Here is a 22403-nt window from a genome sequence, read left to right on the forward strand (position 1 = left end):
CCCCCAGTCAGCTGGTGGCTCAAGCAGCCCCAGAGCCCAGCCCCCAACCCACTGCCCACCCTGGCACACAACCCCCTGCATTGTTCCAAATGAACACGAGGTTCTGTCACTTAATCAGGCTGGCACCTCAGCACAGCACCTGTGCAACAGGCACCTGATAAATATTTGCTGAATGAGTAATAAATTCATGCATATATATTCATACACATTTTTCACTTTAAGTCAACAACTTTCTAGAGAGAACTGAATATTTAAACAAAATCAAAACCCCAAAATCACTCAACAGTGCAGCACTGCTTCCTATTTCTCATGTGTAACATAGTGGCTGGTGCTGATGCCCCAGGTCAGGCACCACTGCCCCTGGTGAAGCCAGAAGCAGTGCTCGGCAAGCCAGCACCCTGGGCTCCATCACAGATGGCCAGGAGGACTGAGGAGACAGGTCCCTGCAGAAGGGACCCCTCTCTCCAGCCCCAGCACGCCCCAGCCGTGAGTCAGAAAAGCAGCGGCCGCAGCCCTGCCCAGCCCAGAGCCGGTGCGAGGCTGCACATGGCAGGGTGGGGCCCGGCGGCACATGGGCCGAGGCAGCCAGCACACACTCAGCAGGGACACTGCCCGGCAGGAGGCGCTCAGCAGCCCAGGACCGCTCAGCAGGAGCCTCCAGAGTCTGGAGCCACGCAGCCCAGGGAGACGGTGGGACAGGACTGCCCAGCCAGCAGGAGCCGCAAGGGGTTCACGGGATGTTCACGGGAGTTGCAAGGAGACGGTGAACACCAGCTGAGCGGCTCCTCACTAACGGGGCCCAGAAGCGCCCACTACAGCTCCCCGGCGGGTTTCCATCCCATGCAGGAAAGTTCTAGCAAAGACCACCAGTGGGTGAGGAGTCCACTGGCATGCCAGCTCAGGCACCACACGGCAGACAAGTGGAGCCCGTGGAGTAGATGCATTCCACCATCGGCTCGAGGGGCGGGCCCCCAGACCTGAGAACCTCAGAGAAGGCAGCGGGGCAGAGAGGCAAGTCTACGTGCTCTGGCTGGTGGCTGCCAGGCGGAGCCTGTGCTCCTTCTGTGTTCCTGGCATGGCCCTTGTATCCTGCCCACTGCAACGCTCCACCGGGCCCAGCAGTGCAGGGGACGGGGCTCAGGTCACCCCAACACCATTGCCAGGGCCACCCTCATCCCCTGCCATCCTCAAGACACACAGCAGGAGCACCCAAAAGTGGGGTTCACCCACTCCAAAGGAAGGGCCCAGGCTGGCAGGGGCACACACAGTGTGCAAGGGGCACTGTCCACAGTGCCCTCCCGGTCAGAGTGGGCATGAGGCATGGAGCAAGGGCCTCTGGTCGTCACACCACAGCCAGGCCCATGGAGGGCTGGGAAGGCATGTTTCCAAGGCAGGAAGGAGTCACAGTCGGCGCCCTTACACTGCAGTGAAGGACGTGGGCCTCAGCAAGCAGCTCAATGGCTAGTATTGATGACACTAACATGATCAATAGTGGGCGACATTACCAAGTGCTTATTGTCCTCAGCACCTTCAAGGACCTCATCTAATCTTCCCAGGAAATCTTTGAGGCAGGTCCAATTACAATCCCATTTTCAGGGGAGGTGACAGACAGACACTAGGGTGGCCTCCTGGTATGCACACCCTTGTTTGGTTCCTGCCCCTTGAGTGAGAGCAGGACCTGCAACCTGCTCCTAGCCAATCAAACACAGCAGAGATACAGGATGTGCATGATCATATTACATAAGATCGTAACCCATGCTGCTGAGAGACCATTTCCCCGCTGACTTCCAGGAGGCTGGCTGCCCCTGGAGAGCTGTGTGTGGGAGGGCCACGTGCTGAGGAGCTGAGGGCAGCCAAGAGCCAGCAAGGAACCAGGGCCCTAGTTCTGCAGCCTACAAGCAACCGAATTCTGCCCACAACCACATGAGTTTGGAAGTGCATCCTTCCCCAGTCAAGCCTCAGATGAGCCTGCGGCCCGGACAACACTGTGGCTGCCATGTGCTGAGATCCCAAGTCCAGACATGCCCAGACTCCTGACTTCCTGTAAGATAACAAATGCAACTGTGTGTTGTTTTAACTACTGGGTTTTGTGCTAATTATTATGTAGCAATAGATAACTAAAGCAGATAAGAAAACTGAGGCACAGAGAAGGTAAACAACTTATCCAAAGTCACAGAGCCTCTGAGTAGCAGAACCAGGATTCCACCCAGACAGTCTGACAAAATGGGGACCGTGTAAGGCTTACCAACTGCCATGAACACTATGCCTTAGGATATAAAAATGTTGTTTTCATACATAAATCAAAAGAGAGAGATCAAGAAATCATAATTTTATAGTAAGAAAGAAACAGAAGACTCTATGAGCTCCTGCATCTAATTGACATGCACCTGCCCAAGTGTGTGGAGCTTGGAGCACTGAGCTCTCTTTCCCTCCTCTGCAATTTCGCCCTCCTGGGAACTGAGCTCTCTTTCACTCCTCTGCAATTTCGCCCTCCTGGGAAGACATGCCCCTGTACTGGGCACTCCCACCTTCTAAGTTCCAAGTGCTCCAAGAGCTGGGACACACGCCTCCAACCTGCTCACAGGCAGGAACGCAATCTTCCCCTTGGCAGCCCAGGCCCTGAAGGAAAGCAGTTGGTGCCAATGGTTAGAGCAGGCACCCAGAGGAGGCTGTTCACTGTGATCCCAGTCCCAGCAGCCTCAGGAGGCCTGGGAGAGCTGCAGAGGAGACGTGGGCCCGCCTAGTCCCACTCAGTCCCAAGGCAAAGCCTCTGCTGGCTTCTCTTGCACAGAGTCCAGAGCACAGGGTTCTGGGATGCACGAGGCTGCCAGGAGCACCGCCTGAGAACTGACGGAGGCGCCCCAAGGCACGTCCACTGCAGACTGCGGGGCGGGGGCTGCAGCAGGGCCTCCTCAGTCAGAAACTAACGGAGCTCCAGCACGTCCAAAGCACTGTGGAGAAGAGCCAACGAACTAGCAATTACCTTCTGATCCCTCCACCCACACCCATGAGCAGGGCCTCTGCTCACCCCACCTTCTGGAAGCACCTTGCCTGCCTAGACATCAGCACACTTGAAAAGAGTGTATTTGAATTACTTTGGGGGAAAATTTAGAATTCAGATTTTCTATTAAGTAAAAGCTATCAGTTCAAATTATTTAGATTTAACTCTACTTGATCCCTTTGATTACCTAGAAATTATACTTTTAAGACTTTAATCCCAGTAACATGTAAATAAAGGGACAGGTACTCAAGCGTAAAACAAATACGGCTTTCAGTGAGACAGGCAGGACGGAACAGCAAGAAGAGCCTGCCCCGTGGAGGTGTGTGACACCGGATGCAAACCTCAGCTCGGCCTCTGAGGAGACCCTGGCTCCCTGATGCCAGCCCCGGAGGGCCATGCGGAGAGCTGTGCCTCCCCTGCGCGCCTCCACACTGAGGCAGCCTCAGGCCAGCTCCACAGCCTAAGAGCGACGATCATCCTGTGTCTGCCCACCGTGGCAGCCTCCTAGCTGCTCTCCCTACAGCTCAGCAACCTACACGCTGCACCCCACAGGCAGCAGGCACTGCCGAAACAGACGACACCTGAGGTCACACAGCCTGGCCCCTGGGGCTTCGGAGAACCTGAGAGTAAACTGCAAATGTGTGGCCACGACTCCTGACTCCACGGAGCCTCACCTGCCACTGCCCTCCTCACACCCACAGCCCTGGGTCCTCCCAGTAAACCCGCAGCCTCTCCTGCTGCCCAGGGACTGGGCACTGGTTCTTTCTGCCTGAAGTGCTCTTCCCCCAAACCTGCCACAGCTCCCATGTTTTCAGCGTACGGTCCCAGCTTCAGTGCCATCCACTGAGGGACAGCTTCCCTCGCTGCCCCGCCCAGGGCAGCGGCACCTCCTCCAGGCCTGCGGCTCTGAGCCCTGTTCACTAGACCCAGGGCGGGGTCTCCCTCCGTCTCATTCGCTCTATGCCCGCTGTCCTGGCACGGAACACGCACAGAGGAAAACCTGGACGGAGGCATAAAAAATGCAGGCGCCGTCGCTGTGAGCCATCGCTCTCTGCTCCCCCGGGTCAGGGCCTCCTGGTTCCCACGTCTCCGGACAGGCACACCAGGCTGTCCTCGCTGTGAGCCATCGCTCTCTGCTCCCCCGGGTCGGGGCCTCCTGGTTCCCGCGTCTCTGGACAGGCACACCGGGCTGTCCTGGCTCTGAGCAGCTTCCCCAACCTGCTTCTCCGTCAGGCGGTGCTCCAGACCCAGGCTCCTCCGAGGCCAGCGGGTCGGGGCCTTGGGCAGCCCCCTTGCTGGGGCAGGTGGAGCGCAGCACGGCGTCCTGGAGTCCGCGGGCACCCGCCTTCCCGGCTCCCGCCACCCCGGCCCCACCCGCGCAGCCAGTGCGGCTGCTGCTCCCTGAGACAGTCTCGCCATAAAGAACTCAAAGAGGAATCTGAGGATAGACTCCAGTGTCCTCTGCCCCCAACGAGGTCCCCGCACAGTGGCACAGTGACCCAGGAGAGGCGTCCTGCACATCCTCTCACGCCCTGAGGCCGGTGCCAGGAGAACAGGGAGTTTCCGGCCACTGCCAACCCTTGGTGTCCCGGCCCCAGGACGGAGCCACATTCCCCAGAGACCCAGGCCCAGAGGAGCGACCAGAGGCCTGCCAGAAAGAAAGACCAGGCCCGACATGGGGTCCCTCCTGCGGGGCCAAGTCATCAAACTGGGCCTTAATGTCCAATCTAACTGGACGTCCCACCTACCCAGAAATGTAGTCAGTCAGGAAGGTTTGGTCAGCATTTATCAAATAATCTGTCACACGTGCCCTCTCTACCCCAAAGGAAGATGAGGTAATCCACCTAATGAGATCCTTTTGTCCCCAAATGAAGGTGACCTCACTCAACATAACCCTCTTCCGTTCATGGCAGTCCTGAGTCCTGCCTCCTCTCTCGCACGTGGACCGCATCGGGATGTGCACACATGACCCTTTAGGACACTACCTAGGTGTGTCCTCGCCACCCAGCTCGATGTCCTGATAAATGTGACCCCTCCTCTGCACTTATCCCTTCACAGCAGAAACTCCTGAGGAAGGGGCTTCGGGGCAGCAGGCCTGAAACTCCCAGGTCACAAGCCTCAGTGAGGCCATTAATAAACTCTGCCTTCCTTACACAAAACAGCATGTTGATTTTAGTTGCCAGGCCAGAGCCAGCCGGAGTCCCCAAAGCAGAGCAGGAAGAACCAAAAAGTCCCCAAAGTCAAAAAACCCAAAGGGGCCCAGCCAGGAATCAGGCAGAGAGGCTGGCCAAGGCTGGCAGCCTGCGTGGGAGCAGGGCTCTGACGCCAGCATCCAGCACAGGACCTGCTCCCCAGGGCCAGCACAGGGAAGGCACGGTGGCGGGAGGGCGTATCAGCGGGGCGCCCCACTACCTACCGGGTACATCGGCACATCAGAGCCTGCGAAGCTTCCTGCAGAACCCCCCGCGGGACCAGCCGCCCTGCCAGAGCCGCCTGCACTCAGCCCAGGTCTAGGCTGCCTGCCCACGGGCGTGGGGCAGGCTGCCAACCGAGGACCCCTGCCCTGACCTGGACCACCAAGTGCGGGAACCTGACATGGCTCCAGCAGTGACTGCTCACTGGATGTGATTAGCCATTAAAGTTCCACTGACATTCCTGACACATTCCCTAGGCTGCCGTGAGACAGTAATTCATTAAAAGTAGCTCAGACTTTAAACTCTTCCCAAAGTATCTTTTCTGCAGATCAATTTACACTCAGCAACAATAAAAACAGTTGGTACTATTTGCTACCACCAGGGGTGGAAAAAACAAAGAAGTGACAGGCATTCCCAGCTCACCAAACTTCAGAAACCTGAGCACCAGGAAAGATTTTTCCAAAAAAATTGAAAGGCTTCCCCCATGGAGGCCCCACCGGGGGCTCTCTGTCTTCCCTTTGTAAACCCACCTCGTGCTCTCCCTGTGCCCCCCAGGCAGGACCAGGGCCCCGCAGGTCAGGGTGTGCAGGGAGCTAAGAGGATTTGCATTCTGAAACAGCAAACATACTGAAATTGAAAATGTCAGTGGGTTCATGATTTCTTATAGAAAACCTGATTTCTGAGCTTTGAAAACATCCCACCATATGCATCAGCAACATGTCAGCACATGAAGCACCCTGGAGAGAATTTCTACAAGAGGAACAATCACAGGTACAGTTCTGGGAGAACACTTGTGGGGTTTGTATCCCTGGGAATCCCAGAGCAAAGCAGCCTGGAGAGAAGTTACTTACAATGCAAGTACCTGTAACAGCAGAGAACCTGCCCCATGCAAATCATAACACCTGATGAATCCGCCAAAATAAAAGCACAACTCATCTAGAAGGGGATCCACAGCAACCATGTGCCACACAAAACAAACATGAGTGCACTGAGATGGCTGGGGGCTACCACTCACCTCAGAACTAGCACATGGCGCTCTCAGAGCGCACAAGGACACCAGGCATGGGGTATGAACCGTCAGGTCCACTCCACCCCACATGCTGGCCCAGACCCACACCATGTGTTTGCCAGGTGTCCTGACAGGTCAGCAAAGCACAGGTGTCTCAGCACACTCACAATGGAAGTACAGAGAAGAAGCAAACCTCCAACAAACACTCACCACAGCCAGCAGGGCCACCCGTCAAAGCATAGCTGGACAGGCAGTGACTAGGTAGAGAGCATTTTTCAAACGGAGGAGGAGGAAGACTCCCATTTCTGGAGTATAGCACATCACAAACCTAGTCCCACAAGGTATTGGAAAAATTCACTGTGACCCCCCCTGGATTTACTTCAGGATGTGCAGTCATCTCGATGCCCGGAAGCCTACTAATAAAATCCATCACATTAAAAGAATAAAATATCAAGATGTAGTCTCATCGCAGATGACAGGAAGGCAAGCATTTGATGAACCTCAACAACCATTTATGATTTTAAAACCACAAGAAGGCACTGTCCTTCACATGATAAAGAGCATCTATAATCTATAAAACTAGAGTAAATATCATGAGCCACCGGGGCAGTGTTAACAGACTTCCCTTTAAAATCAAGAATGACAGCAGGACACCTGCTTTCACTGCCCACATTCAACAGGACGATGCAAGTCTGAGCCAGGAGAACCAAACAGAATAGAAAGGAAAAACGACACTGTCATTATTCACTAATGATATGATTAACATCTTTAAAAACTCAACTGCATCTACACACAAAATGTTAGAATTGTTGAAAGGTTAGTAAGTTTGCCAAACACAAAATCCAACTGCATTTCTATATAGTCTCAATAAAAAATTGGACAATGCAATTAAAAGTTAAAGGAATACCATTTATAAAAAATGTATCCATGAATAAATTTAAGATGTGAAATACATTCAAGGAGAAAACCACGTTTAAAAATAAAAGATCAGAAACGGTAAACAAATTCAAAAAGAAAGTGGTAATTCTCTCCAACTGATCAACAGAGTCAATGTGATTTCTCATATTTTCAAAAACCATTGAACAAGCTGATCTTAAATTTATGTACAAAAGCAAAAGGTCAAAAACAGCCCAGAAGTAAGAAGCAGCGTGGGTGGCCTGTCCTACCAGACACCAAGACCATGAAACTAGGACAAGAGGAAGCTGGCTCAGGGACAGACAGACAGACAGTGCAACAGTGAGAGCCCAGAAGCCCAGACACGTGAAGTCCTGACACGTGACAGAGCGGGTTTATGGGCAACGGTGAACGGCTACTACCCAGGCGAGGGCTTCCAGAGAAACTGGAGCACTACATCAAACCCCATACAAAGTCAGTTCCAAATGGATTACAGTCCTAAATGTAAAAAGCAAGACTTTTTAACTCTTAAGAGAAACAAGACTTCTCGAGAGGTTGGGAAGGAAGTCTTGGGACACAAAGGCCTGTAGTGATGGAAAGGACTGTCGCACCAGCCATGCTCAGCGGAGCCTCCCTGCACCGACAGAGGAAACCAGCCTGCTGACACGACACATATATCGTGGACAAGTGCCCTGAGTACATTAAGAACTCCCACAAATCGGTGTAACAAACTAAAAACAAACAAACAACACAAGAGAAATATGGGACAAAGGCATTTCACAAGAAAAACAAATGGCCGTGAGACCTATAAAAATACTAACGTCATCAACAATAAAGGGAGGAAAATAAGAGCACAGAGACACCAGCCATGCAGGGAAACTCCCAGTCTACCGATTCTGAGTGGGGGAGGGCAGCATGGGGCACCACCCCCGACCTCACCCAGTGCACATGCCCCACACTACCCCACAGCACCAGGTCTCATTACACACCCTAGAGAAGTCCCACACATGTACACTGGGACTCACACAAGAAGGTTCACAGCGACATTCTGAGAAGAAACACAAAAACAAAAGTAGCCGAAATGCTTACGTAATCACAGAGCAGACGCTGGACTGCCACACAGCAGGGGCGAACCAACCACGGTCGCGTGCGTTGTGGGGGAGCCTGAAGCCTCACATTGCGGCCCAAGGAGGTCACACCACACACGGTCAGCATGATCCCATCACACACACACACACACACACACAAACACACATGATCAAACTGTGGAGAAAAGCAAGAGAATAACTGATCAAAATGGAAGAGAAGGGCTACTTGTTGAGGGACACAGGAACTATCTGGGGAGGGACGCATAAGGGACCTCAGAGATGCCGGTTCTTGCTCTGTTTCTTCAGCCAGACAATGATTGTCTGGAAATCAATCTTTAATTTTTTTCATTTTAATTGGACATACAATGTTATAGAAACCTTCTGCTCTGGTATATTTCCCCATAAAAACAGAGAGAAGAAAAGCTGTGAACAGATCCCCAAAATACATACCAGAAGAGTTTAAGGAATCAATTCTACAGCAAAGATATATTTCTTGGGCTCTCACAAATGCACTCCGCCTCTGCAAACAGAAGCACTCCATGCGAGCCCCAGTGAAGAGACGCGGCACGACCGTGCAGGCACTCAGAACGCAGTGCCACCCCTCGGGCCGAGGGCCTGGCGGCAGCTCCTGCCCCCCCACCCCACGGAGGGCCTGGAGAAAGCCACAAGGCCAGGGGCACGTGTCTTACCATATGGCTCATTCACCTCGCCAGCACTCGCCACAGCTCACCACGCTATGCATCAGGCACCACCACGGGCACCAGGGGACCCCAGGATGGAAGTGGACCCGCTGCCCCCTCAGAGCTTGCCGTCTGAGGAGAGCTAGGGCCCTGGGCCAAGACCAGAATCCCAACAGGACAGCTCACAGAGACAGAAAACATCCACTAGGCACCAGGGATGGAAACAGCAGTGAGGGCTGCCGCCCACCGAGTTTAGACCCATCCCAGGAGCAAGTCTGACCACCCAGCCAAGGTGCAGGCGCAGGAAACACATGGGTGCTGTCGGGGCCCGCGTGGAAGGAATAGGTGGTACTGGCTAGGTCAGAGGAGCAGGCCAGCAAGGAGACCCCCAGGCAGGAGGAACCCACAGTCAAAGGCCAGAAGCCCACTTTCATTTGGCCGCAGATCTTTGGTGGCCAGAGCCAAGCCCGCTGTCACAACTGGTCTCTTTCCCGCCACCACGGGGCCCTGTCATGGGCCGAGCCCACGCTTCTCCAAACAGCCTCTGGTCAGGAAACGAGTCTATGAACAGTTCACATTCCCAGGAAGCAGTCCTGTACCCCTGCTCCCTGACGGGCCTCCTGGAAACATCCACCCCATAGGGCCACGGAAGGCACATCACATGCATTCTAAAACTCGCACACATACTGTGATTTGAAAAGCTTCACATTTCACTGTCTGCCGTGTCTGTTTGAATATAATGAGACAGCACTTCTCCGTGGCTAATTGGAAAAAGCATGTTATTTCCCTAATTTGTGAAACTGCTCTAAGAAGCAGATAACCAGGGGGCAGTAACATAACTACAGAGGAAAAGCCACTCGGCAGACAATGAAGTTAATGACAGACAAGGCCCAGCTATGCTGCGTGAATGTGGTTTTTCAATAAACTCACAGAACCGCCCACAGCAGCCAGAGGCCCACAGGGCGGGATGCGCACATCTTAATGTAGTCAGTCAGGTTTGCTCCCTACAGGACAAGAAAAGAAAGAGCAAATGGCCAACAATCTATGAATTTTACTTTCCAATAAGAATGTTGGATAAAAAGATAGATTATTAATTTCAACAAAATCTCCTAAGTCCCGTAAGGTTCCACCAGGTGACGCTCAGGCACCAGGAACAGTGAGGGGCCCACACCTGCTCTCAGGGAGCTGACCCACCGGTGGAGCTAGTCACGTCATAAACAAGTCAGATACAACCTGGCAATAAGTGGCTCAAAGCATACAAAGTGGGGGGCGGGGGGGCTGCATGCTGCTGGCATTTGGGGTCGTCAGGGGTGGCAGTGTGACAAGGCAACCTCCCGGGAGAGGCCCAGAAGGACCCAGATATTCCAAGGTCACGGGTAAGAGAAAGGGGAGTCCAGACAGTCACTCATTCAACCAGCACCTGTGAACAGCTGCTCTGGGCCACAGCCTGCGTGAGGCCCTGGAGTCAGAGCCGGACTCAGACATTCAGACAGTGTGCTCAGGCAGAGCAGAGTGGGGGGAGAGGGGAGAATAGCGGGGACGCAGGGCTGGGGGCCCTGGGGGGTCAGGTAGGAGCAGCTGCAGCGGGGCCACCCGATGGCCCTACCTGCACAGCACAGCCCCCACCAACGGGGGCAGAGAAGCCCAGATGGCAGCCGCCCTCCCCAGCTCCCCCCAGGACTTGGACCACTGCCTGGGAGAAGGAGGGCAGTGACCTCCTGGCAGAGGCCACTGGCTCCAGCCAATCTGCTGCTTTCCGGGTGCAGATCACGGGGCAGTGACCACCCACCCTCCACAGTCCTCAACACCAACTCACTGCAAGCCCCTCCTGACAGCAGTTAGACAAGCCCTGTGGCCTCTAAGTCTGGCTGAGCTTCCATAAAACAGGGACTTCCAGGCTCTACCCCAGAGCCTGACTCGGAAGGTCTGGAATCAGGCAGGCTAAAGGTTTTAAAAGCAATTAAACAGTGAGCAAAAAAATGGAACAGACACTTCACCGAAGAAGATGTATGTACGGCAGTCAGCATACACAAAGATGTTCGGCATCACGAGTCAAAGGAGAAGCACAGGGCACAGCCCCGTGAGACGCCACCACACACCTGCTGAAGGGCAGGCACCAACACGGGCCGCAACAGCACACGGGGCGACCAGGATGCACCTCGGCGCGGGGGCAGCAGGCTGGCACGGCCACTGCGGAAACAGTCTGGCAGCTTCTTACAGTCTCTAAACGTCCACTTACCATAACAGCCGCTCCATTCCCCGGTACCTACCAGACGGGGCGCACAGATGCCTTCACTAGGTTTATGCATGAAGGTCTAGAGCAAATCTATGTTGTAATGGCCCAAAACTGGCAAGAAGCCAAGGGCCCGTCAACTAGCGAGTGAGACCCAGAAACTAAGTGGGGTCCCACTTAGCAGTGACATTTGACAATGTGGATCAATGTGCAAGCAAGAGCTAAGAGAAGCCACTCACAAAAGTCTGCAATTTGTGTGACTCCTTTGCAATTTGATTCTTAAAAAGCACACCTCTGGAGATTAGCAGCTGCCAGAGGCAGCAGGTGGGGACAGAAGACTGACAGCAGACGGACAAGAGGGAACTTTCCAGGGTGACGGGAGTGCTCTAGAGTGTGATTCTAGAGCCCGTTCCTATAGACAGGCACCAAAACTCTGCTCTGCATTTGAAGCAGGTGATGACGCCACGACGTGAACGAGAGGCCAAGAAACCTGACAGGTGGTCAGGGTAGAGGCCTACACAGCAGGACTGGGCGTCACCTGCTGAAAGAACACAAAGGTGGGACAGACCGGGGGAAACACCTGGGCAGAAACCCTTCCACCTGAGCAGTCAGATGCCCCAACCTTCAGTGGGGTACGTGACCAGCTAAAAATCAGTTACACTTTCCGACTTCCCTGCAGCCCAGCACAATCATGTGACTAAGTCTAGCCAACAGGTACAAGCAGAAGTCCTACAGCAACCTCTCCAAAACAGCTTTAAACGGAGAGGAGGGGGTGTGCCCTGCCCTTCTGTATCCTAGTATTCTTGCTGGTGGACTCTGAAGTGATGCAAGGAGCCAAGGCAGCCCACCTGGACCACGAGGTGGAAGGCAAGCACAGAGGAGCGGCCAATTCACTGCCGATGGGCTCACACCTGAGACGGCCCTGAACTGCCTCCAGGGCTGCGGAGGGGCTGAGAGCATCGCCTCTGAAATGCCAGAAGCTAACATGATTTTGCCTCCTGGTTAGCACAAAACCAACATTTCTCTCCTTTTCCTAAAGCCCCTTGCTTACCACTTCATTCCCCCAACACACAGTTGCCCACTCTCCGACTTGGCCTCCAGAAGCCCTGCCATGCTGGGCTGACACCAGGAAGACGGCACAGAGCTGAGTGAGGAGGTTCAGCAGAGAGCCTGCTGCCAGGGCAGAGGTGCCTCAACAACTGGGTCGAGGTGCCAGGGCCTCGCACAAGCAGACCACCCAACACCAACAGGCAGGCAGAGACTGGACCCCTCTCTGAACCAAGGGCCTGCAAGCGCAGCCGTACACAAAATGGGTCACATGGCAGGGAAAAACACAAACAAGGAAAATGAAGAATAGGTCCCGTGGCAAACTCTATTTTCCATTAAAAAAAATAAGTGAAAAAAGAGCTTTTATGTTATCTCTTATTTTCCAGATGCAATACACATGCATAACTATTGAAAAGGACAAAGAGAAGTGTCTCAAAATGACTACTTCTGTGGAAAACTAATTTCCTCCTTTCTGTTCTGTAATCTAGGTATACTTTTTTTGCTTTAGTAATCCTGGATTTTTTTCGAGAAACTTAATGCACAGACAAGAGCTATCAAAAAAATGTAAAGTATATCTTCTGGAGCAATCAAAATGCAACACAAATATTTCAAACAATAAAAAATTATCTTTTAGATACCTTAAGACAAACGCTGGGCATAGAAGCCACAGGGCATAAATATGCAAAGAAGTAAAAAGCTAACCTTTTCAAACAATAAGGCTTCCCTCTCACTTACCAACTTCACATTTCCCTGTATGGCCCCGGAAGATGACTGGTTAGCCAGAGACGGGTAAGATTCCTCAAGGGAGGAACAACCTAAGACAGGCACAGTCGCAGGGGGGTCATCAGGTGAGAAATTGGGGATCAACAGAGGTGAGGCTTAGAACCTCACCCCCCCTGTTCTGAGAGAAATCTTCTGCATCCGTGGATGTTTTATTGCCCTTGTCTAGCTTGGATTAACACTTAGTCTACAGGCACACACCTGATCATCTACGTTTGCTCTCTTACAACACTAAACTATGTTTTCTACCTTTACCTTGCATCTACCTACCACTTCAGCATTTTATTTAAAATAATAATAATAATAAAGGGAGAAATGTGGGATCCACATATAAATCAAGTATAAAAATCAAATGAGTATTCATATTTGAACTGTTTATAGTTCATAATGCATGAGCAAAACCGAAAGTTTCTGTGAACACTGCCCTTGTACTGTTCACCATGTAAGAACTTATTCACTATGTAAGAATTTGTTCTCCATGTAAGAACTTGTTTGTTATGCCTCAGAAGATTGGAGACTGACGAAAATTAGGCTTGGGGTGGATTAATGAATGTGCATTGAGCATTGACTCCCCTATACAGAATTTTATTGTTGTTAACAACCATTTGATCAATAAATATGAGAGATGCCCTCTCAAAAAAAAAAAAAAAAAAGTACACACTTCCAATGGTAAAATAATAAGTGACCAGGATGTAATGAGTATAGTCAAGATATTGTAACAGCTTGGTATGGTGATAGCTGGTACCTAGAATTATCATGTATATAATTGTTGAATCACTGTGTTGTACACCTGAAACTAATGTAATGTAATACTGTGTGTCAACTACCCTTCAATAAAAAATAATTATCTACAAAAAAAAAAAAAAAAAAATTATCTTTTAAACAGGTATCATTTACAATAGCAACAAAAAAAATATGATGACTGAAAATAAACCTAATAAAACAAGCACAGGGCCTTTAATGGGGCAAATTCTCAAACTTCATTGAAAGGCATTAAAAATGTCCTAAAAAATGGGGAATTAGCATGTTCATGAAAATAAAGACTAAATTTCATAAAGATGTCAATGCTCCCAAACTGACCTATTGATCCAGTGCAATTCCAATCATAAAGAGAACAGACTTTAAAAACAAAAACCAAACAAGAAAACCATGGCCATCGGATTCTGAAGCTTATGTGGAAGAGCAGGGGCCTGCGACCAGCCAATCAATTCCACGGAGGAAGGAGGGCGGGCTGTGGGCTCCCCGGCCCCCTTATTAAGACATACAAGCCACATGAATGAGCAGGGTGTGCTGTTAAGGGAAGACAGCCTGACTACTGGGACAACTGGAAACACAAAACACATCGGTGCAAACGTGAAAGGACATGAACACAAGGGACCTGCTCACGTAGCCATCAGCAAGGCGGGGACAGGCCGGTTCCTACAGGAGAGAGCCACCCAGATCCCTGCTTCACATCACACACAGCTGCCAATTATAGATGAATCAAACACGTAGACGCTAAAGGAAAAATGTGAAACCCTCAGATGAGAATGTGGGAGAACAGCTTGTGATGCATGTGTAGGACGGGACTTACACAGCAGCACCCCGTGCAGGAATGGGGTGACAGGTCCACAACACCAGCAGCTTCTGATCATTAACAGCCACCAAGACAGCAACAACAAGCCAGAGTGGGAGAAGGAGTTCACAGCACACAAGTGGACAAATAAGAATCCCTAACAAAGATCGATGACCACTAAAACTAGATCAACAAACTGGAAGAAAACCAAGCAGTACACAGGAACCAGCCTTTCCCGGAAGTGGAGCGCCGAAGTCCATAACATGAGGACATGCCGACCCCAGTGCAGTCGGAGACAGGGAAGTGAGGAACACAGTCAGGACGCCCACCAGAGAGACAGAAACCATGCGGCAGGCTTACCAAGGGCTGGCAGGCGGGGGCACCCGGCCTCTAACGCTCTGAGGGGAGATGTGAGGAGCCTATATCCATCTGGAAAGCAGGCTGGCGCTATCTGGAGCGCAAGTTTACCAGGCTCACGGGCAACAGTGCAAACGCTACAGTCTGACTCCCTCCCAAATGCCACAGGGAAATGCTTGCCTGCGGGCACCTGCATAAACGCACCTGAAGGGCCAGGCCACACAGTTTCTAACAGCAAAATGCCAGAAACAAACCCCAAGTTCACCAACAGGAAGAAGCCGGTGTGGATATTTAAATAATGGGTTACTACACAACTAGACACACAGACTAGATGTACCTTAGAAAGTAGTGTAGAGAGAAGAAAGGAACAAGCCGCAGGGACTCGGGTGCACAGGAATGACACAGCTCCAGGGCAGCATCTTCTAGGGGTGGTGCGGCAGGCACCGAGGTCTCGAAGCATTGTGGATATAACGGGGTGAAGGGGCGGGGCTTGGAGAGCTAGTGAGGACCGGGAGAGCTTCCACACCAGGGTCTCTGTCCTGCGGTGGGCAGGACATTGCGGTGTGTGTACACACACACACGCACACATGCACGCTACCTATATTCTTTTGTATCATCAATATCACACAATGAAAATATTTTAAGAACAATTAGCAATTCCTCCTGGGGATTATGCCCTCAAGGGCCACCCCAAACCTGCTGTGGGTGAAGACTGTCAACTGCACCAACAGCTTAGGCACCGCCCCTGACAAGGGAAATGCCCTCTGCAAGGATTCCCGGACCCCAACTCTTACCTCTGTCACCTTGGGCTGAAGTATTAATGCTTCTGGACTCATTCGAGGGATGTCTATGTGGATCTGGAGATAAAGGAGAAAGATGAGGGTTATTTTAAAAGATAGCAGTCTTACAAGCATTGCAATCAAAAAGCGATACTTAATAACGGCAAGTGGGAGACCCTGGGCCTTGATCTGCCCTCTCAAGGTTCCAGCTCTCTGTGCTACTGTGTTCTCCTCCCAGGGAGGTGCCAGGTTCTGTCTGAATGGGCTGCCCCCATCCTGGCATGACGGGCTTGCCTGACATTTCCCAATCACACAGTGGCTGCTGCATGATCAGGAACAAAGCAGGCCCTCAGCTATTTAGTAACATAATCCATAGCAATTAGTAAACATCGATTTCCAGCCTCTGACATGGGGAGCAATTCAAGTACATCAATAGTGTACAAGGTTTTAGCTGTGACAGCTTCTTTCTTGGAACCCAGACCACATTTTTCTCCACTTCACAAAGTCCACAGGGAATCCAGGGCACTTTCAAAGGAAGCATTTAAAAATCTGTTAATATGGGCTGATCTCTGCTTGAGTGCCACCTGACACAAGAATCCTCACAAAGTCCCCACCCCAACAGAGAAATGCACCTGCAGGCTCAGGAGGCAGCCAAACTAAGAGCTGACATCACGGCAAGCTCCCAACACACCACGTCTGTCCACCTCACTGAAGAGCTACCACCTCACATGTCTGCTGAGTAGATGGGATAGCACACACCATGGTCACCCCCTGGTGTCATCTGCGTCATCAGGAGGAAGAGGTCCGACGTAGAGGGGGCACCATGCAAGGTCAGACGTGCGGGCTCCAAGTGCCCCCACATACAGGACTGGGTGAGCAGGGGAGATCATGATGACCTGCCAAGCTCTGGAAGGGCAAGGACCCACCCGACGGATCTTTAACTCCCACCAACTCCACGTGTGTTAGACACAACCCCTTCAGCTAAGAGTAAGCGCTGGACCCATGAGCCGAGGGCACCAGTGGCAGGGGCCACAGACGCTGGCCTGGCTCCTGCCACACCCACAGGTGGGAGGCAGGCCGCACACCCCATGCAGAGCAGCGGGCACTAGAGGTCTGCGTGGGGCCAAATGCCGTGACTGGCAGCAGGGAGAGACCAGGGCGCCCAAGCCCCAGCCCCAGCCGGGCTCTCCTGACCGAAGGACCGGCCTGAGACGGGCGCGGCCACACAGCAAGGCAGCTGCTCCCAAGGGGCAGGCTCACTCGGCAGCAGCGCAGGGGCCACTGGGATACTTCCACGGTTTACATTCTCCCCAGTTACGTTAATGGAGAAATACTGTGGGAATCTGCAGTAATATGGAAGCTTTTCATTATCTATCATAGTAACCAAATAAAGATGTATGCAACCCGTATTTAATTAACTTTCCCTTAAGAAATTCATAATGGAACACAGCTTGGTAAATTCGCAGATAAATGCTAGTGTCACCCTTTGAAAATCTTGTCCTTGAATGCATACATCAAAAACATGTTCAAAAGAGCACCAAATTTACCCATTACCCAGAACCAGTGGAGTGGAACAGTAAACCAGGTAACATGTCTCTGACCAAACACAGACGCATCTGTGTCAGATCTGCTCCCCGAGCGACTGGGTGGCCGGGCCCTGTGGCCTGGGGGCCGCCCAGGCAGGAGACACGGGACAGGCTCCAGCACAGGCGCACCACCGGAGGCAGAGAGGCCCCTGGGGGGAGGGACATGGTCACGGGTGTGGCAGCCTTCCTCCTGGGCCTCCACTGTGCCCACCTACAAGGAGGCACTCTCCAAGAATCCTTAACTTAAAGGACCTCTGATCGCCAACCAGAGGAACAGCCTGTCTCTGGAATCTACACCAAATGGCAAAGAGATGTGGACAGACTGTATCTGAGGTGGAAAAATTCGGGAATACTGCCTCACCTAGAGGACAGCCCTTCCCCAGAGGGGAACAGCAATACCTGCGTCTCAGGACCGTCAGAGCTGGTTTCAGAAATGGGAGGCGGTGCTACCAACCGAAAACTGCCTTTCAGTTTAACCGTAGCACAAACCATTTTGAATTTCACATGATACAAAGAGTGAGCATTATAAAGGCCTCAAAGAATATTCCAGCAGTGAATTCTGAAGGCTCTGTGAACTGTAAATTAATTTCAAGTATTTCTCCACTATGCACACCACCTGTCAACTGTTCAAGAAGTCATAATTTTACCCATTTTGTATGAAACTAAATAATGCAACAATAAACTGGCTGCACCTTTTGCTTCAGACTGACCTGTGTCCCTGGCACTGAGCTGATCCTTCCATCTAAATCACGTCCCTAACGGCACTCAGAGCACAATGTCCCTGGAGCCCAGTGGAGTCTCTCCCCTGACCCAACCCAGTAAAATGCCTGCCCCTGGACTTTCAGGTCACACAGCGCCTCCCTGAGACACAAAACGCCCCACCATCTGAGGCAGGTCTCAGGCATCGGTTTTACAACTGCAATTTAAAATACCCTGTTCACTTTGTAGAAGGAACTAGAAGCAAAACCCTGCTATTACAAGTATGCCATTAACTGTTTTCAAATTTATTCATTCATTAGAAAATAAGTATGTGTGACCCAATCAGGGGCATGCTAGGTAAGACATTTCCTCCTACGAGGAGTCACCAAGTTACAGGGCTTCATATAACACAAAAAAAGAAAAAGGTTCCCTACCTGTCTATATGTGTCCTGGTGGACATCATCATTCCTGGAATCATAGTAATGCTCGATAAAAGCAAAATATTCTTTTTGTTTTCTTTGGAGAGTGGATGGTCTTCGATCTACATTGGCAGGAAGGTATCCCTGGGGAAAAAACACAAGAACCAGAAGCATGTTTGGTTAATGCTAATTCATGGAATCTCTACTAAAAGCTTGAAATAAAAGGGCTCACGTCTTAAATGAGCTGGTGTCTTAAAATCTGGCACAGACAAGAGCACCAATGAGTTGTGAGAAAGGAGACAGACAGGAAGAAAATCAGCACCACTCAGAGGGCACTACACAGGGGCTGTGGGCCAGGTACCTGCAGCCCTGCTGAGTGGCCCCCTTTATCTGCAGCCACGAAAGAGGCAGCCCAACCTCCCCAGCAGGCCCGCATGCATGCTTCTTCTAATAGCAGGATAGAGAGGGGAAACCACCCCTCTCCTGATGCCTCATGTACCTACCAGGAAGAATTCAGGCATCTGTGTGGTCTCATGATAGCTGTAGCTACATGTGCATGCATGTTCATACATGCACACACAATGATACATACGTGTGTTCATTTGCACACACTGAGGTGTCACCTATGCAAACCTTCTCTCTCTCCAAAGATTCATGGGCTTTGGCGGCTGCAGGCCTGATACAGAAAGTGGACTTGAAACCAGAAACGGCCAAGTGGCAGGAGGCGGCAGGGAAGAGCCCAGACTCCAGGGCCAGACTGCCCCAGGTTTTATATGCTTTCTGCTTCTTTTTTCCACTCCTTAAATCAGCATTATTGACATTACATATTAAATAAAAGGTGCCTCTTTTAAGTAGAATTCCAAGACATCTGACAAGAGGGTATAGCTGTGCAAGCACCACCCCAGCAAAGATGCAGAGCATTCCTTCACCCCAGCCCTTCCCCACGCCCTCGGAGTCCACCCCACCCTCTCAGCCAGCGGTCCCAGGCAGCTGCTCATCTCCCCCACCGTGCATTCTGCCACCTGCCCCAGAGCTTCACGTAAACGGAATCATAAGGACCCACGCTTTTGTGTAAGGCTTCCCCCTCTCCGCCTGTTGTCTTCTGAGATTCACCCAAACTGGTGCACAAAGCAGCAGTCCCTTCCTTTTTCCTACTGAGCAGCCCTCCACCGCATGGGTACACCATGGTTTGTGAAGCCACTTGCTGCACACCTGGGTTGTTTCTAGCCTGGGGCTGCACTGAAGAGAGCTTATTATAAATATCCTTGCACAGATTTTTATGGATATACATTTATTTTCTCCTGATTAAACACCTAGGAGTAAAGTCGCCAGGTCATAATGTACGTGTATGTTTAGTTTTCCAAGAAACCGCCAGATCTTTTTCCAAAGGGACACCACCACTTTACATTCCACCTAACAAAGTATGGGACTTTCAGATGTCCCCACCCTCCCTGACACTTAGTGCCGTCAATCATCAAACATCAGCCATTCAACCGAGTGGTGGTGGCTTCACCTCCTAATGAGCAAGGACATGGAGCGTCTCTGCGTGACCCCTCACCCCTGCCGCTCCCCTTCGGTGAAGTGTCTGTTCAAACCTTTCACCCAATTTTTTCACGAGACTGTCTTCTCAGTGAGTTTTGTGAGTTCTGCATACATTCTAAATACAAATCTTTTTGTTAAATATATGCCTTGTGATTATATTCTCCTAGTCTGTGGCTTGACTATTTATAAGAGTCTCAAACAGCAGACGTTTAATTTTCAAGAAGTTCAACTTATAAAGTTTTCCTTTTGTATTCAGCGCTTCTGTCCTGTATAAGGAAGGTCCCTCCTAATCTTCCCTGGACATTCTAAAGCTGTACCTGGCCACACCTGCCCATCCCTCCAGCGTCCTTTCAAAGGTGACTTCTTCAGGAAGCTTGACCTGACCTCCGAGGTGGAGCCAGTCAGTCGGAGCCCCAGCTGCACTGGGCACGAGGCTCCCTTAGAGCAGCCCCTCACTGTGCCAGCCAAACCTTCACCAAGTGAATCTGTGCACGGGCGAGTGCGAGGAGGAACAAACTGACATACCCGATACATGCTTTCTGCCTTTCAAAGTGCTCCCACACCTACTGTAGACATCACTGTGTCTGCTGCTAAACTGCTAAACATTTATGTATCCTTTGTTCAAACAGAGCCCTAAAGGCCCTCTGGGAACCACATCTCCCTATTCTCAACCCATGTATCACCTGAGGCAGGTAATCCCCTTCCTTCAGGACAGATCTTGACGGGCCCTCCCTGGTCACAGTGACTGACAGGCCCAGGGGTAGAGAGGGGACCCAAAGCAGGCACAAGAGCCAGGCCCAAGCCTTTCCTTTGCTGCTGCTTATGAATCGACGAGAACGTGTACAGTGTGGAGCTCTGGCAGCCACCCTGTGATCACGAGGGAGAACCACGAGCCGCAGGTCCACCATGAAGAGTGGACTTAAAAGAGACCTGACCTCATCAAGGTCGGGCCCTGAAGACCAAGTCAGCCTGGATCCAGACACCTCTTTTCAGCTGTGTGAGCATACACACTCCCCTTATTTTCCTTAAGGCATTTCCCCTGGCATCTATTCTGTGTTACAAAATACACTCTCCCCACCTCTGTTTCAGCACATTTGGGCCACACCTTCAAACTTCTTCTGAGTGGACATACTGAAATATAACCTATATGTGAATGCACGTGCATACATGCATGTCTGTGTGGGAATAGCATGTGAGAATTATCACAATCTGAACACATCCCAGGGCCCCTGGGGGCCTCCCAGTTACTGTCCCTTACCTCTTCTTCAGAGGTAACTCCCTGATTTCTGGCACTGGGATAAACTTTGCCTATTTCTGAACTTTGTATAAATGGAATCAGTTTTTCTTTTTGGCTGTTTAAACTCAACATTATGTTTGAAAAGCTCATTCATCTTGTAACACATAAAGTGGACAACCTTCACTTCTGCATAGGACTTCCACGTACAAACCCCACGCTACTGCTGACAGACACCTGGCTTGTTACCAGTGGGGCTATGAACACTTTTGTCCTTTTATGGCGCAGGATATATGTTCTGTTAAGTACACACCCAGGGGTGGAACTATGGGCGTGCATATCTTTGAAAGATTTCTGAAGCTAAGAATTTTCTGAAGCTATTACACTCCCACTGCAAGTACATGAACACGCTCACTGTTCCAGGGGCTTGTCAACACTAGGTGTTGTCAAACTGTTCCATTTTAGCCATTCTGACAGGCTTGCAGTGGTAGCTGCTAGAAGGGAGCTGTACCCTGCGTTTCCCAGACTAGCAGATGTGGCCGTCCTTGTGAAGCACACGCACAACAGCAATCGGAGCAGTCAGTCCCCTTTCTCTACTGACTCACGGGCGTCTACTGTAGTCTGCTTGTGCGTCCTGTTGTGAATACCTTCTCCTCCTCCTCGTGTCCTATTAGTGATGTCTTCTGATGAAGAGAAGTCCCTAATGTTAACGCAGTCCAATACATTAACCTTTTATGCTTAGTCCTCTTCATATAATTTTTAAGAAATTTCCCTTATCCAACATTCTGTGCTGACATATTCCACTTTAAAATCATCACTATATTCCCATTGTCATTAAGAATTGTCCTACTACAGAGGTCGAGAAATTATAGCCCATCACCCACTTTTTTAAATGCAATTCTGTTGAAACGAAGCCACGCCTGTTTGTAGATTTGCATCTGGCTGCCCTCACACTGCAGCAGCCACGCTGAGTAGCTGTGGAACAGACCCTATGACCCACTGAGAATGTGCTAAAACATTTGCTATCAACCCCTTACAGAAGTTCAACAAACCTACTCCAAAAACACAGATCCCGACGGCTCCACA

At 51.0% G+C, this 22403-nt stretch overlaps 1 protein-coding gene across 3 annotated transcripts in view; it reads right to left on the reverse strand.

Annotated features, from left to right (window-relative positions):
• TBC1D22A (TBC1 domain family member 22A) overlaps positions 1 to 22403 on the reverse strand; it is a 328715-nt gene that overhangs the window by 206260 nt on the left and 100052 nt on the right. For all 3 annotated transcript variants that reach the window (XM_036906615.2, XM_036906613.2, XM_036906611.2), the window contains exons 6-7: positions 18557 to 18685; positions 15853 to 15915 (exon numbers count right to left, since the gene is read on the reverse strand). In XM_036906615.2, the coding sequence (XP_036762510.1) occupies positions 15853 to 15915; positions 18557 to 18685 (192 nt within the window). The remainder of the gene's footprint in view (positions 1 to 15852; positions 15916 to 18556; positions 18686 to 22403) is intronic.

This window comes from Manis pentadactyla, chromosome 10 (genome assembly GCF_030020395.1).
Source record: "Manis pentadactyla isolate mManPen7 chromosome 10, mManPen7.hap1, whole genome shotgun sequence".
In the NCBI taxonomy this organism is placed as follows: Eukaryota; Metazoa; Chordata; class Mammalia; order Pholidota; family Manidae; genus Manis; species Manis pentadactyla.